The following is a 16,208-nucleotide window of genomic DNA, read 5'->3' on the forward strand; positions in this document are numbered from 1 at the left end:
TACATACATATATACATATATTCACTTCTACAAATATAAAGTCAAAAGAATAATGACAATTGTAATAATAATTATCGCAATAATAATAATAATAATAATATAATATAATAATATAATAATAATAATAATATAATATAATAATAATAATAATAATAATAATAATAATAATAATAATATAACCGCTATTACGAAATATCCAATTAGACGTTTATTCGCGCATTCGCTTCGTTCAGTTTTTATTAATAAAGTCGAACGACGTCGCGATCTATTTGCCATCTTCCAATATTATTATCATTATTAATAATTATCCACGTTTGCGACTAATTCGCGAACGTTCGGAAGAAGCACGCGGAAGATCTGCAAAAATCGCGCTTAATGGTACGACGAAAAACCGCCATATTCATTCTGAACGGAAAAATCGTTGTACTTTTGCTCTTATCGGACACTTATGATCTTCTCGGTTACGCACGCTCGCCTATAAGTGGATAACGAAAATGTAAACGTAACAAGGTATTTCGCGTGTCGAAGAACTCGTAGAAGAAACGTATGTACCGTGCAATGCCGAGCTAGTTGAAATACATGTATGCATGCATGCATGTATGTATTATGTATGTACATTCCTTCTTTGTATTACACGACGAATATCCTTTACCCCTTAATGTTTCCATGCATAACATTTTCTAAAGAATTTGTATTACACTAAATGATGAAAAAGCCTATGAGAAGCTAACAACAAAGCGTTCTGACTAATGCGATAAGTCGTCTAATAACATTTTCAAACAAAGTCCTTAGGTAAAGATTCGTTTTAAAAGACTCAAGCTCCGGATGGATTAAGACTAGACGTTATCTTTCGGAGTGTTATAAAATAAAGATGCGGACACAACAAAGAGGAAGTGTCGCTCCTCCCATCCCTCCCCCATGCGTAAAAGCGTTACTTTTAAGCCCTGACGTAAGACCATCAATCCCACAAGTAAATATAATATATACTTTAATGGGATCGTTCTTCTTCCTTCTTCGATGCACGGCGTTTCTCCTGTGTTCTTCGTGATTTTTTATTTATTTATTTATTTATTTATTTTTTTACCTTTTATGTAATTATTTATAGTATGTATTTCTTTTTTTTAAATTTCTTTTTCCTTTCTTTTTCTTCTTTCATCTTATCATCACACGCTCGCTCGTTGCCTCGAAAGAAAAAAAAAAAAAAAAAAAGAAAGAAAGAAAGAAAGATAAAAATAAAAATAAAAAATAAACTCTTATTCCTATTCGTAATATCTCTTCTTCGTTTTATTACCAAATAGAAATAATCGCCATCATCGAAAATGACAAGTCCGATTTATTATCAACGCAACGTTGCGTTGTTCTACTGATAAACGTTTACATACATTATTCGTATGTAATATTAAAAATCAAAGAAAAATAAGCGGAAAAGAAACACGACGCTGTCAATTTATACTCGTATGTACATACGTGCATGTAAATTTAAATAAAGAATCAAACTTGGGCTTGTAGACTTTTTTCTGTTTTTTTTTCTTCTTCTTCCTTCTCTTTTTTTTTTATTATTATTATTTTTTTTTTTACTTGTTCAAAGTACCGCGATAAAAAAGCTAAGTTAGTCTGGATTTGGCTCAGCCATACACACACACACACACATATATATATATATATATATATATATATGTAGCAAAGGCTTTTCGAAATATTTTTTACATTGATCGACTTAATCGTGTCAACAGCAATTTTTTAAACGACGAGAAGTTTCGATGGAATGTTCTCCTTTTCTCCATTCCTTCCTTCCTTCTCTAACGATAAGACACGAATGATTCATCTTCAAGTTCGAAACACGGTCCATCGAAACTTCGCTTACATCAAATATTCATTGTCGCGATAGGTCGATCGTATTAGGAGGACTGTGTTGTTGTTCTTAATATTTTTGTTGTTGTTGTTGTTATCGTTGATGATGTTGACTATATCGTCTCGAATCCAAGGAAAAGAAAAAAAAAAAAGAGATCTTAGACTCGACGAAGGTCCAGCCTAGTCGTCATTGACCTCGATAGGGATGCTGGTAGTGAACGTTGGCGTCTCCAATTCCTCATGCTTTTTCATCTTCATGCTCTACAATTAGTATCGTAAATATATAATTGATAAGAATAATGCTAATAAAAAGAAAAGAAAAATCTTTACTATCTTAGTTTGTTTCTATAGAATATTAGTACATATTCCAATAAAACTTTTTATATAATTTCATAATTTTTTTCTTAAACTTTATAATATCTTATCAATTTTTCGATTATCATACAAAAATATTTTGATAAGTACGAGATTTTTGAGATATCTATTAAAATTAATATACTTCTTTTAAGAATGAAGATTTTTTTTTCTTTTTGAAAAGAAAAAATATTATAAATGCAAATTATATATCTACTATATATAACATCCAAGACAAAAATGGACAAAAACATATCTATTCCTATTCAGTAAAAAATGTTTCACTATATAAACATATTTTGTAATGATAATAGTGTCCATTATATGCGTTCAGATTACAATTAAAAATTTTTCCAAAAATTCGCAAAGCCTAACGACTTAGATTGAAGTCTAACGAGTGACATTGTCTCTAAGATAAGTAAAAGGGTTAATTTCATATGTAAATTTTACCTGTTGTAATTTATAATGATTAATGATGTCTTGATCGGCCGGACAACTTTGTAGAAATGCATCAAGCCTGTACATATGATGCATGTATCTCCAAAGATGTACCAGACTTTCGGGAATTTCAAAATTCGCAAAGTATTTCCCAGCGACCCTGATGTGTTGAAGTCGTGGCATGAGTTCGCAATCGAAACAGCACATCGTATCGCCCGTGAGAAAGCGCGTACCCTTGCGACCCAAGTGTTCGTCGATCTTTCGTAAGTGTGCCATCAAAGAGGATGACTTCGGATCTTTATCCTTGTCTTTTGCATTGAGCAGTAGCAATTTCAATTTCTATATAAAATAAAACAAAAAGAAACAAAAAACAAAAATTATCGTATCAAACGTATATCAATCTTCTATCATTTTATCAGATTTATAAACATATTATCGTAGATAAGAAAAAAAATATATATATATATACATAGATATATTTAAATGTTATAGGGGAAAACTTACGCTAAACAAATTCTCTACTAAAGTGGCAACTTCTTTATCCTGTACGAAAAGATTATGTCCACCGGGTATATTCTTCATGATGTGTCGTTCGATCTTTTCGTTCTCCAATATGGCGTCGCCATTGTCGATCAAGATAGGAGGTGGGGTCGCTTGGAAATTGGTACGAAAGTCAGGTGGTGGTTTTTGCATATCGACGGTAGTTACTTTCAACGAGATCGTCTTTAACTCGGCGAGAAGGTACAAATCCATAAAGTACTCCTGACAAAAGAGACAAGCGCCTTTTCGACGACCATCGATCGTTGACGCCTACGAACAGAACAACGTAATTGATATTAAATATGTTTGACATATATCCATCTTACCTAATCGATTTATTAAGAACTTTTGGCAGAATACCAACTTTTCTCTCCTCTCTCTCTCTCTCTCTCTCTTTCTCTCTTTCTCGAGGAAATGACTTTGAAAGATAAATTTCAGGGAAATGATGGAGATCAGCTGGACAAACGTAATAAAACTGGCAATTTGCCAGTTTCATCCTTTTGCAATATCGATTCTATTTTACGGTCCAACGATCGTCTTTAAATACCGTAGCATCTGCGGTTTTGCAAATAGTCGTCGTAATAACGTTTAAGAGATTGAAAAGGCCAATGCGAAAACAATGAAAAGAAAAAGAAAAAGAAGAAAACTCGAACGAAAAAATTGACCTCTCCGTTATACTCCTTCCGCGTAACGATATCCTTCAACGTTTCTTACACCGAGGATTTATGTCAGCGTTACGATGATACTACATTTACGCTCTCCATCTCATATGCGTTCCTGCGTTGTACTCCTTTTTTGCTCGATGACGCATCGCCATTCCTGTCCATCGAAATTTTTGGATTGCACAAAAGCAAGATAACTATCAAGGTTTCCTTCAAATTATGCGATCCAATGTTTCCGAATGAAAAACTTGTTGACATAAAACATTTGACCTTCGAACAATTCCGAAATAAAGCATTGATCGAATAATGATGATATAAAAAGAGAAAAAAATTAAACAAATGTTCAAATAATACAGATTTAGAAAAAAAAAAAAATTAAAAAACAAAGGAATTCTAATTTGTAAAATATCGAACATGATTTGAAGGTAAAATATTGATCGAATAATAAGTTGATTTTAAAAAAGAAAAAATTATGATTTGTAGAAAATCACTTCTGTTTGTTATCGCTGCTGTTATTGGATACATGTACTCTATTTGAAGGTAAAACATTAATCGAATAATAAAGATTAAAAAAAAAAAAAAAAGAAAGAAAGAAAGAAAGAAAAAGAAGAAAAAATACTGAGAAGAATTCTCATTTATAGAAAATTGTTTTTGTAGAATATAGTCGCTTTTATACATTGATATTTTATATATCGATTAACTCGATTATCCTTAATCGTTTATAACGTGTATCTGTCACGTGTCCTTGAAAAAAAATTTCATAGAAATTTTCATGGTTGATTTGTAACAATGAATAAAAACCTCTCGTTGTATAGTGAAAGAGATGGTTGTGAAGAAGAGAATGTCTTCTCGATACGGTAAGAACAACTTTTGCTATATCTGCATACTACATGCACTCATGCGTTTATATGTTGAGCAATGACCTAATCTATTGTACAAGGAAATATGTACGTATGTATATATGTACGTGTGTACGCATGTATGTACAATTATTCGAAGAAAATATATACTTTATCTTATATGTGCGTATAACGATAAAGAAAATCCATGAGACGAGTTTCATGTTAAGATGAATCATAAGTAAACAAAATGAATAGAAACGTATAAGGAAATCATATTCTCTTTCGTAAAAGCAATATCAAAATGAAATCAATAATTTTATTATTAATCTTTCAAAAATATTCGAATTCTTATTCAAACGTCGAATGATCTTATTACTTCATTTACAATTAATAATAATAATAATAATAATAATAACGATAGAAAAAAATAAATAAATAAAAAAAAAAAGGAAAGAAAATTGTCAAAATTTTAGTGTTTATAACGAACAATGAGATTAATGACTCGCATGTTTAATAAATATATGTCTAACAATTATTTGATGTTTCAAATAATTTTAAAAGTAATGCTTTGCTATATCGAAAATGTAAAAAATTCTTTACGGTCGTGTATAACTAAAAAAAAAAAAGAGAGAAATAACGAAACAATTATAATAACAATAAGAAAAAATATACAAGAAAAAGAATCAGAGAGAGAGAGAGAGGAGAGAGATTTTACAGATAAAATGTAAAATACGAATCTACCGTTCGTTGAAATTTCTTTGATGGTATATAACACATCACGTGCAAAGAACTTCGATCTCGGATAAAATGTCACGAAAGACATTTCTTCGACATCTTCTATCTTCAAGAAGGTAGTGTGATCTATCGCCACGTTCGTTTCTCGCCACCTCCTTTCTCTCTTATGAAAGCTCGGTTATTCGAGTGCCGGAAATTTCTTCGATCAGCGATAAGGTAAAACGATTGTATGCATGATATGCATATATATTTTTGTATGTATACTATCATAAACCATTAAAATGTTAATTTCATTCTTTATAACGCGATATGACTTTAAAGTCACATATTTCAATTCATACATATATGTATACCTATCGAAATATTCTAAATTTCATTTCATTTTATCACTATAAAATTATCTGTCGGTTCATATACGCATTTTTTATATTTTTTAAGTTTCTTATACTCATTGTGGTATAATAATAGTACTCTATACTTTAATATATACAAATGTGTTCAAAACGAAGTGTAACAAATTTTTATTGAAAACGAAATATGACGCTTTTGAGAAAAATTCTTCGGAGAAGAATTATCGGATTTTTAAGGATAGAAATATTATGGTATTTATCGTTTTTTATTTAATGAAAGATTCCAGATTATTTCAGAATTAATTGTTTTTTTTTCTTTTTAATAGGAACACACTTTTTCTAATGCAAAAATTCTACGTAGAAAAAAGAACGAGTAAATTTTTTCCAAGATACTTTTTCATCTCGGGAACGAATAAAATCGAGTTATAAAGGATTAACAAGATTAACGATCAACATAAAATTAATGATAAAAATAATCGTTCTTTTCATATTTTTGAATGTTAATTGACGGAAGAATATACATAACTTAGGATTATTAATTTCGCAGAGAATGTTTCTGCCTTTATAAAATTAGCATTTCCCAAACTTTTGAAAAAACAATTTTTAAAAAATCCCATAATTTTGAAAGGCATCATAAATTATATTACATAAATTATATCTAAATAAATTAATAATAAATAAATGAAACAAGTAAATATAAGAGTTAAGAAAACAAACAAAAAAAAAACATTTATTTTCATATATTAATTATGTGAAAGAAAACTTATAAAAATAATAAAATAATATTCATTTTCATAATTTTTCATTGAACCATATTGCCTTCTATCCACGCAAACATAATTTGGGAAACACTTTTATAATATAACGTGTTACAATATAACATTAGTTATAAAAAAAAAATTTTAGTCGTCAAAATTGATAACGTATATCTCGTTTTCATTAATCTTACAATATATACGTAGTACTAGTAAGGAATAATTACAATATAAAATATATTAACGTATATATATATATATATATATTGTATCAAAGATCAAAATTCGACTTGTACTCTTTTTTAACGTTTCACCAAAGAATTATATGATATATTAAAATATGAAAAGAGAGAGAGAGAGAGAGAGAGAGAGAGAGGAAGAGAAAAAATCGAAATCTTTTTGTCCGAATGCCAAAAGAGGAGGGGTAAAGAGAATGCAAATATGCTGAGACTTCTTAGTCAAAGATTCACGTATTTTTTTTTTTCTTCCTTTTTTCTCTTTTTTCCGTTCACATACCATCCAACATTGGACACTCAAAGAAACACGAAACTGTTTCCGTTCGCACGATATTCGAGTAGAATGTCAGATTTTCAAGCAGAACCGTCTCGAAATAAAACGTTTAGAACGCAACTCGTGAGCATTTTTCGAACATATTTACGTATCTACTTACGTATCTGTATATATGTATAATATTACGTGTATACCAACGTATGTTTTTTCAAGCTATGAGCCTCGAAATAAATACTTGCTTACGTATTACGACGATTTTACGAGTAGAGTGATTAAAAATTTTTAAAGAAATTTGGAGATATTTCTTATATTTTATACCGCAAATTCGCAACGATCTTTAAAATAATTATTAGCATTATCTTTTAAAATAATATATAGCCGACCATCATGTGATAATTTTACCATCATCGGTTAATTCAAAATTTTATATTATAAACATTTGGGCCGCTGTACCGTTACAAACAAAACGTATTCGATCGTTCCACGGTAAAAGGATTGAGAAACGTTGATGTATATGTTACAACGGATACATACATATATACATACATACGTCCATTTTATTCCTGAATCGTGATTTCAACGACCTGCCCCTGAAATTGAATAAATACAAAAACGAATAAACTGTTATATGTATATAGACATATCTGCACACACACACAGACACACAAATATATATATATATATATATACATACATATGTATTTACGTATAAACGTATATCGTACATTTTTATGAAAAATTTCAAACGCCAAGTGTTTTAATGAAATAACGAAAAAAAAAACTCCGAAACACGACGGAAACGTGAGGCCAAAGAATAAAAAATAAAAAATAAAAAATAAAAAATAAAATAAAATAAAATATAAAAAAGGAAGAATTTAAGTAAAATATTCAACGAAAGATTGAAGAAAAGAAATATAAAAGAAAAAGAAAAATAAAGAATCTCTCTTCGTTCGTAAGTGAAGGACAACTTCCTTATCCAACGTCAGGGTCTTTCGATCTATTTCTTCAACTCCTTATTACGATCTCACGAAGAAGATGATTCACCAACCTAAAGCATCTATGACTTCTGACTGGGCACGTTTTTTATGACCTTTAAAAAAGATTAACAAGTTTCTCTCTCTCTCTCTCTCTTTCTCTAACAAATACATACACGCACACATTGTCTGCCAATGTCTCTCTCTTTCTCACCCCTTTTTTTGCTAATAAATTTATTATTCTCTATCTCTCTCGATCCCGTATAACCTCCATATAGTATTGTTCGCATAACCGCAACGGAAGACTGCGGAATAAAATGATAAGAGGCTTTGTTATGATGAACGATAGTATATATACGCTATATACCGTGTCTCTTCTTTTACGTCATTTCTTTCATTAACGTTGTTGAAAATACATTTTACTCAATTACATCGTAATAATAATACAACATCTGTTATATACGTCTACGTGTATATGCGTACATGTATGTATATGTATTTATGCATAGTTTTACAATGGAGTTAAATGAATTCACAATTGATAGCGTTGCTCCCTTTATGCAAAGGTCGAATAAAAGTTCGTAAAAGTTCTTAAGTGCACTTTAATAATCGCCTTCTCAAGCTATCTAGTATTGAGGAAGAAGGGAGAGAGAGGATTGGTAAGAAAGGAAATATAATGACTCCAAATTCCTATTAGGTCGCGTTTACCGAGTCGATGACGATAATAATCGAGTACCGGAGGTGAATTGCCACGTGGAATTAATCGGAGGAAGGAATGAATAAGTGAGTGAGAGAAAGATAGAATATATATGTACGGAATATTTCATTCTAAAATATTCTTCTTACTGACAATAATAAGATTACAAATCGTACGGGTATTTCCAGACATTTATCACTATTCTTTTTAAAAGTATTATCTCTTTCTCTCTGCTCCTTTGTAAATGAAACGATCCATTTTTCGAACGTTAAATATATATCACGCATATTCGAACGATATCTTTGAAAAATGATTACTTTCCTCGGATTTTCTCTGAAAATAAATCGAAGAGAAGTATGGAGAGATTTCATTTGGCCTAAACTTTATACTAACTACCCTTTCTCCTAAAAAAAAAAAAAAAAAAAAAAGAAAGAAAGAAAGAAAAATAAAAAGAAAACGGACTACAAACGTGTAGGCCATTTTAGATAGAGACGATCTAAATCAAGATGCATCGTAAAAGTTTCATTAAGATGCAAATAAAAATAAAAAATGAAAAATAAGAAATAAAAAAAAAAAAAAACAGATCGAACGATATATAAACCTACTAAGCAATTATATGAAACACCAGGTATATAGAGAAGATATCGAAAGAGAGAAAGGAAGAACGAGGCAAATGTGTGTGTGTGTGTGCGTATGTGAAAGAGAGAGAAAGATAGATAGCAATCAGGAAAAAGAGAAAAGAGAGAAGAAGAGAGAAGATAGCAATCAGAAAGGAGTAAAAAGACAGGGAAAGAAAAAACAGGCAGGTTGTCGTTTACACGGCAGACTGGAGAAAGACGGGCGAAGAAAGCGGAAGGCAAAGGAGTTCATCGTTTAACGGTAGAATCTCTCGAGGACTTCTTCTTCGTTCGTTCGTGCGCGTTACGGTCTTCGCCGTTTCGTCGTATACAATTTGACACACTTTGTAGGATCGCCTCCGGATCGCAAGGTCAGCCGGTTAACGTTTAATCATTATCGAGAAGCGAGCTTACGTTCTAACGTAAGTACGTACAAATATAACGTGTATATATAATGTGTACCGAAAACTCGTAATTTATCCTTAAAGAAGAACGAGAGAATAAAAATATTCCAAAATTTCTCCTCTCTCTTTTCGATCATTGTTTGATAATTATATAATTCATAGTTCCATTCATAGTTGTTTGATAATTAAATGTGCTTATTTTATATATGTATTATTGTAAAAATTGTTTATATAATTAATTATAATGTTATAAATAATTGTTCATAGGTTTTCAAGTAAATAATAAAATAGAATAAAGATTATAGAAAGATATGAATGATGTATTATTGATAGATCATATATATATATATATAGCAAGAGAGAGAGAGAGAGAGAGAGAGAGGATAAATTGATAAAATTATATCATATATAAATTATTTTTTTATTATTTAGCGGACATTACGCTTAATTATTAAATCAATGTATTTTAAATATAAAAAGTTTAAAGCATCAATCAAGTGTTTTGACAGTAAAATTTGAAAAAAGAAAATTCAAGTTAATCGCATTGGTTTATAAATGATTTATATATATAATATACGTACGATAATGGTAGGATTAAGACGATTGAACTATCTTCAAACAAGGAAAATATTTGTAATCCTATATGATATCATCGTAAAAGCTGTATGCATTTACTAATTATATAAATAACTAACTGATGACATGTCTAATAATAAAATAAATAAAATAAATATAAAAAAAGAAAGAACGAGAAAATACAACTAGTTTGTTACCGATTGATGTATGTATACTTTTAATTTTTTATGAATATAACAATATTAAAAAAATTCAACTATTGTGTATTTGAAAATAAATACATTGTTGTTTAATGCTTACGCTAATTACATATAGTAATATTATTATTACTATATGTTTGCAATATTGAATTATCAAGAAGATTATATATATATTTTTTAATTTAATTTTTAAAACTATCTTCTAATTATTAATATATTGTGAAACAAAGATATCTGTTGCAAAAATATCGAAATCCTTTCTTGTCAATAACAATACACCAGTGCTTAAAAAATCGCTCTATCGACTTTATCGATTTTACCTGTGTTAAATTCCGTTGGTTTCTCTCGTTAGAATAAACCTCTCATCATTTTATCACACTCTTATCTCTATTATATTTAGATTTTTCATTGATATAGATATACCTGAAATGTCAAATATTACCGTGTAACTAATTCAATAGAAGAAACATCAAATTAATGTTACGACGATATAATGATATATTGCTAAGAAAAATGAGAAACCTCTTTACTCTTCATCCCTATATAACGAAATTAGCTCATTGATTTAATTATATTTCCACATTAAAAAAAGTGGATACGAATTGGACTCGTTATAAGATCTCAGTGGAATGACAACGTGGAAAAATTAAAAGGAAAAAAGAAAATACAAAAAAAGAAAAAAGGAAACTAAAGAAAAGAAAAGAAATGAGATAATAGACGAGTCCAATCAAGATCTGGTCCAAGTCGATCTAATCGGCGAAAGTTTCGATCGCGAGTTCGTTAATATATCTCTATATCTCGTACTTGTCCGGTTCTTGCTCCAGAATAGGACAACGCTTCCATTTCAAGCGACATTTCTTCGGAAAGTTGGCGAAAGAAAGCAATCTAAGAAGGAGAGAGTCTCTCTCGATCGGCTTTCATCCGATATCATAGCATTTAGGGATCTTTAAAATACAAAAAAAAAAAAATGAGAAAAAAAGACGAGCTAATTTTATGCAAAAAAGAAAAAAACGTACACAATAAAAAACGGATAAAAGATGATAAGAAGAAATAAAAAAAAAAACAAAACAGAGAAAGAGAGAGAATACAATATAATCGATATCGTCTCATACGAGGAAACGTTATCTTTACATTAGGTACGATAAATTGGCTTTCGTTATCAAAACTGAGTTCTCCCGCGTTTTTCTGATTTTTCTTTCCTTCTTCTCTTTCGCATTCGATACTCATCGCTATGGATTTCTTTAATGAATTATGTTGGACTCTGAATGAAAAGGTTAATACATTTAATACGTCCTTGATACGTATCTTTCCCCATGAAGACGCAAAGAGAATTCCTTTTTATTATTATTATTATTATTATTATTTTTTTTTTTTTTTTTCTTTCTTCGACGACTTCAAAATAAAATGTCTGACAAATTTTCTTGATCAATGATTCGTCACGATAATCAATTTTGTAAACCATCTATCTATGTATCGCGTCGAATCAAATTATACTCTGTTATCTAATTCTAAGTAACGTTTCGTTGATATTTCGTTTTTTTTTTTCTTTTCTTTTTCTTTTCAAGCTCGTTGCTCTAAACGTGGACCCAGACGTCATTATTCCATGTGGAAAATTACAAGTGTACGCTGAAGCTAGAGACGAACGAAAGAAATGTTTACTTACTTTTATATAGATACATAAACATATATATATATATATACACACATTCATAGATCGTAAAAGGTAGAGTGACACTCGTGTTCTTTCGTGGCACTCACGAAATCGAGTTATCGTGTTACTTACGTTTATTTAATACAGAATACCGATCGTGGTATTAACATAAGTGGAAAACCCGCGAGCTCCAGAGTAGCCAAGTGAAATGCCGCTTGTGTTACATAAACATATAAATAACTCGATAACTCGCTCGTGCTCGCAAAATATTCTACACACGTATGTACATAAACGCTAATATACATACACATACATACACGCCTATATATATTTTATAAGAGATATATATTTTTTTTCTTTTACTCGTTTTACCCCTTGTAACTCTTCTCCCTGCTTTATTCATTACTCTTATTTACAACAAACTTATTCTATTAAAATTTTGATAGATAATATAGATATCAATAGGTGAATTGTAAGAATGATTTCTCCGACATTATATTTAAGTGAATGTGTTTTAATTAATAAAAAATGTTGATCACGTTGATATCATTTCTTTTTCTTTTCTTTTTTTTTTTTTGGATGGCCTAAAATTCTCGAAGAAAAAAAAAAGGAGAGAGAATGTGTACTTTATCTCTTAGATTTTATCAACTTGGTAAACAATTTATTCGTCGATTCCAGATTATCTCTTATCGTCGAACGATGATCATTTTCGTACGGAGATACTTTTTATTACCTGAAATATATATTACGTTCGTTCGAAAAAAATCACGACGTCGGTAAACACTATTTAGGTCAATCAAGGCCTACTAACCCGGTAAGTCGATTTTGACGTCATGATTTTTATTCAATCGTACAGGAGATAACAATATATATATATATATATATATATATATATATATATATGATTATCTATTAGAAATACACGTTCGAAACATTCTCGGAATAAATAGATAACGTAATATCTATCGAAATACATCTGGTTCTCTTATTACGATTCTTTTTATTTTCTAACAAGTTTTATTCACACGTTTTACTTACTTTCACGCGACTGTGTAAAAATGCAAAATACGTCGCACGAAAAATCATACTGATACTTTGCAAATCAAATTATCTTCTTTTTTGAAAAGATATTCTCCTCTTTTTTTTTTCTTTTCATTTTTCTCGACGCATTAATTTTTCTTTTTCTTTTTTTTTAATACAACGTTTTCAATACATTCATTTCTCTATTTTAAATTGCTTCATCGCATAATTTTTGTTGAGTTTTATATATATCATTGTCAATGAATTTTTACATAATCTTTGTTTTTTTATACTTTTCCTTTTATATATATATATATATATATATATATATATATATATATAAAGATAGAATAATATGAACTATAAAACATCGAAATCGATAACAAACAAAAAGGAACATATTCTCATTCCTCGTAAATATTTTTCGTGAAATTCGTTTTCTTGCTACGCGTGATCATTAATAAGAAAACGAATTGAGAGATATACTTCTCCGAATGGCTTAATCGTTCGATAACAAACCTACATATAACAAATTATGCTAATTAATGTGTACAAGTGTTCCATAGAAATAGAATAATAACATTAATTATAGATAGAAGAAAAATTAGAATTTTTCGTACTGGTATCAAATTTACTGGTACACGTTATTATTAATCATACACCATGTACACACACATACACACACACACAAACATATATATATATATATAAATATATATTTCTCCACCGTTACTTGCAATCCAAACAAAGATGACTCTCGGAAAAGTTCATTGAATCGTATAAACGAGGTCCGTCTCACGGAACTAACGACTAAAAGAAAAAATAATTGAAAGGAGATAATGAAAATTCGCACTGGAAATTAACATGGTATACGTGGCATGCATTGAGTGTAATAAATGCATATAAAGGAGAGAGCAAAGATCGCACATTTCAAATGAACTCGAGAAATTCAATGACGCATCAGTACGGTTTTCTTCGGTATCGTCGTCTCTCACGTTTACGTCTAAATATCTATATATATATACATATATACATATATACGAATATATACGAAGTCAAATAAATATATATTCAAATAAGTATACGAATACATCATATATTATATATATATATATATATATATATATATATATATATATATATGCATTCATATACGATAAGAAAAATTTATTCTAAAATAAAAAAATAAAAAAAAAAAAAATCGTGAAGTAAAATAAAGAACGATTTATCTTTGTATTTCGATCGTACGATATTTTTCGTTCACTCTTTCCATTTTCTTTTTTCTTTTCTTTTTTTTTTATATAAGAAGCAATCTCCTAAAAAGTGTATACGCATGCGCACACACGCGTGAATACGAGAAACTCTCGTGCATAATAATAACAATAATAATAACTATTAATAATAATATTACTAATAATAATAATAATAATAATAATAATAATAATAATAATAATAATAATAATAATAATAAAAAGAAAAAGACAGAGAGCTTATATTATATACTTTGATCCATTTTCGATCCAGGCTCGCTCGACGCAACCTTGCCGACCCAAAGAGAGTCTCCAAAATTGGCCGCCATCCGGCGAGGCGATGTAAAAACAAAAGACAGCTGAGACAGGGTGGTCGACATTGGCGTAGGAACGTATACGGTCAAGAGAGAGAGAGAAAGAGAGAGAGAAAGAAAGAGAGAGAGAGAGAGAGAGTACCAAAAACCATCACCATAATTATCATCATCATCATCATTATTATTATTACTGGTACAACACTAAACTCATAATTAGCACCAAAACACTTCGAAAATATGACGTTCATAATTTTATATATATATATATGTATGTATGTATATATATATATATATATACACAACCGATAACGAAGTATAGCGGCAGCAGTAGTTCAGCACTACCGGATGCTTTTTGACTCGTGACGTGCGTTCTCTCTTTCTCTTTTTCTCTCTCTCTTTCTCTCACGTTCACCAAAGATCATTTTCTTGTCCTCTAACAATTCTTCTTTTTCTTTTTCTTTTTCTTCTTTAACGTATGACGAAGGAAAAAGAATGAGAAAAAAGAGAAAGAAAGAGAGAGAGAGAGAGAGAGAGAGAGAGAGAGAGAGAGAGAGGGAGAGAGAGGGAGAGGAAGAAAAAAAAAGAGAAAGATAAAGGATACGAGGAAGACGAGAAAGACAGGAAGTTTTTAAGAGATCGAACTCGCTAAGAGTCGTTTCGTTCCACGCCCATATCGCCTGCGGAGTAGCTCCTTTTCTATCCCCTCTGCCTCTCAATATCTCTCTCTCTCTCTCTCTTTCTCTCTCTCTCTATAGAAGCTCTTCTGAGTTCAAGCAGTTGTCTCATATCTATCCTTCTCTCGCTAAAGCAGAGGACGCGCGTTTTGTGTGTAAAATAATACGCACAGCAGCATGCATACGTTACCGTATACATTTACGTAGAGAAAGAGAGAGAAATACATACACACACATAAATACGCACATACACACACTCCACACTCCACTCACACTCACCTTGATGATAAGCTCGATCTCAGGCACATCGCCGTTGCTGGTGCCATTCTCATGTCCATCCGTGTCCGCCATTTTCTCTCCTTCGTTGTACCTTAACAATCGAAAAAGGCGACTTTTCTTCGCAGTTTCTCTTCGACCTCTAAAATCCGGCTAGCTAGCTCGCTCGCTCTCTTGCTCGGTCGCTCGATCGATCGATCAATCACTGTCACGATTTCTTTGAAGAGTACGCGATGGAAGCTCGCGGAATACTGACGCCACCGTACGTAGACTCCGCTACAGCGATCCGAACGCGATGTTGCCAGATCGTGCGAACCTGTGTTTCTGTATATCTCTATCCTTGTCTACCGGTCGTTGATTCGAACGAGAATAAGTCGTTTGTTAGATCGATCGTAGTCTCGAGTGTTTGTTCTTCTTTACATCTCGTCGTTTTCTTTTTCCGAATTTCTCCCTAATTATTATCTTTAATTTATGTTCGTTCTTTTTTCATTATTTTAACGTTCTTTCATCATCCCTTC

The 16,208-nt window shown here is 30.5% G+C and overlaps 1 protein-coding gene across 4 annotated transcripts; it reads right to left on the bottom strand.

Moving 5' to 3' along the window:
- Positions 1 to 83: 83 nt before the first annotated feature.
- On the bottom strand, positions 84 to 16,208 carry LOC127066296 (chloride intracellular channel exc-4). Of its 4 annotated transcripts, none has more exons than XM_050999835.1 (5): positions 15,694 to 16,208; positions 7,588 to 7,627; positions 3,148 to 3,453; positions 2,656 to 2,982; positions 84 to 2,112 (listed from the first exon to the last, which is right to left on the bottom strand). In XM_050999835.1, the coding sequence occupies exons 1-5, from the start codon at positions 15,750 to 15,752 to the stop codon at positions 2,032 to 2,034; spliced, it is 813 nt and encodes a 270-aa protein (XP_050855792.1). In that variant the 5' UTR covers positions 15,753 to 16,208; the 3' UTR covers positions 84 to 2,031. The 4 variants fall into 4 exon arrangements, with proteins under 4 accessions (XP_050855792.1, XP_050855795.1, XP_050855794.1 ...); XM_050999838.1 differs by having other exon boundaries at positions 7,584 to 7,627; positions 15,694 to 16,182; XM_050999837.1 differs by having other exon boundaries at positions 7,572 to 7,627; positions 15,694 to 16,182.

Source organism: Vespula vulgaris, chromosome 9, assembly GCF_905475345.1.
Source record: "Vespula vulgaris chromosome 9, iyVesVulg1.1, whole genome shotgun sequence".
Classification (NCBI taxonomy): domain Eukaryota; kingdom Metazoa; phylum Arthropoda; class Insecta; order Hymenoptera; family Vespidae; genus Vespula; species Vespula vulgaris.

Coding starts and splice junctions, on each gene's coding strand:
- LOC127066296 (XM_050999835.1), bottom strand. CDS start 15,752: ATGGACATGAGAATGGCACCAGCAACGGCGATGTGCCTGAGATCGAGC. Junction 2,983..3,147: donor TAGTAGAGAATTTGTTTAGC/GTAAGTTTTCCC, acceptor TATTTTATATAG/AAATTGAAATTGCTACTGCT. Junction 2,113..2,655: donor ATCATTATAAATTACAACAG/GTAAAATTTACA, acceptor TACTAATTGTAG/AGCATGAAGATGAAAAAGCA.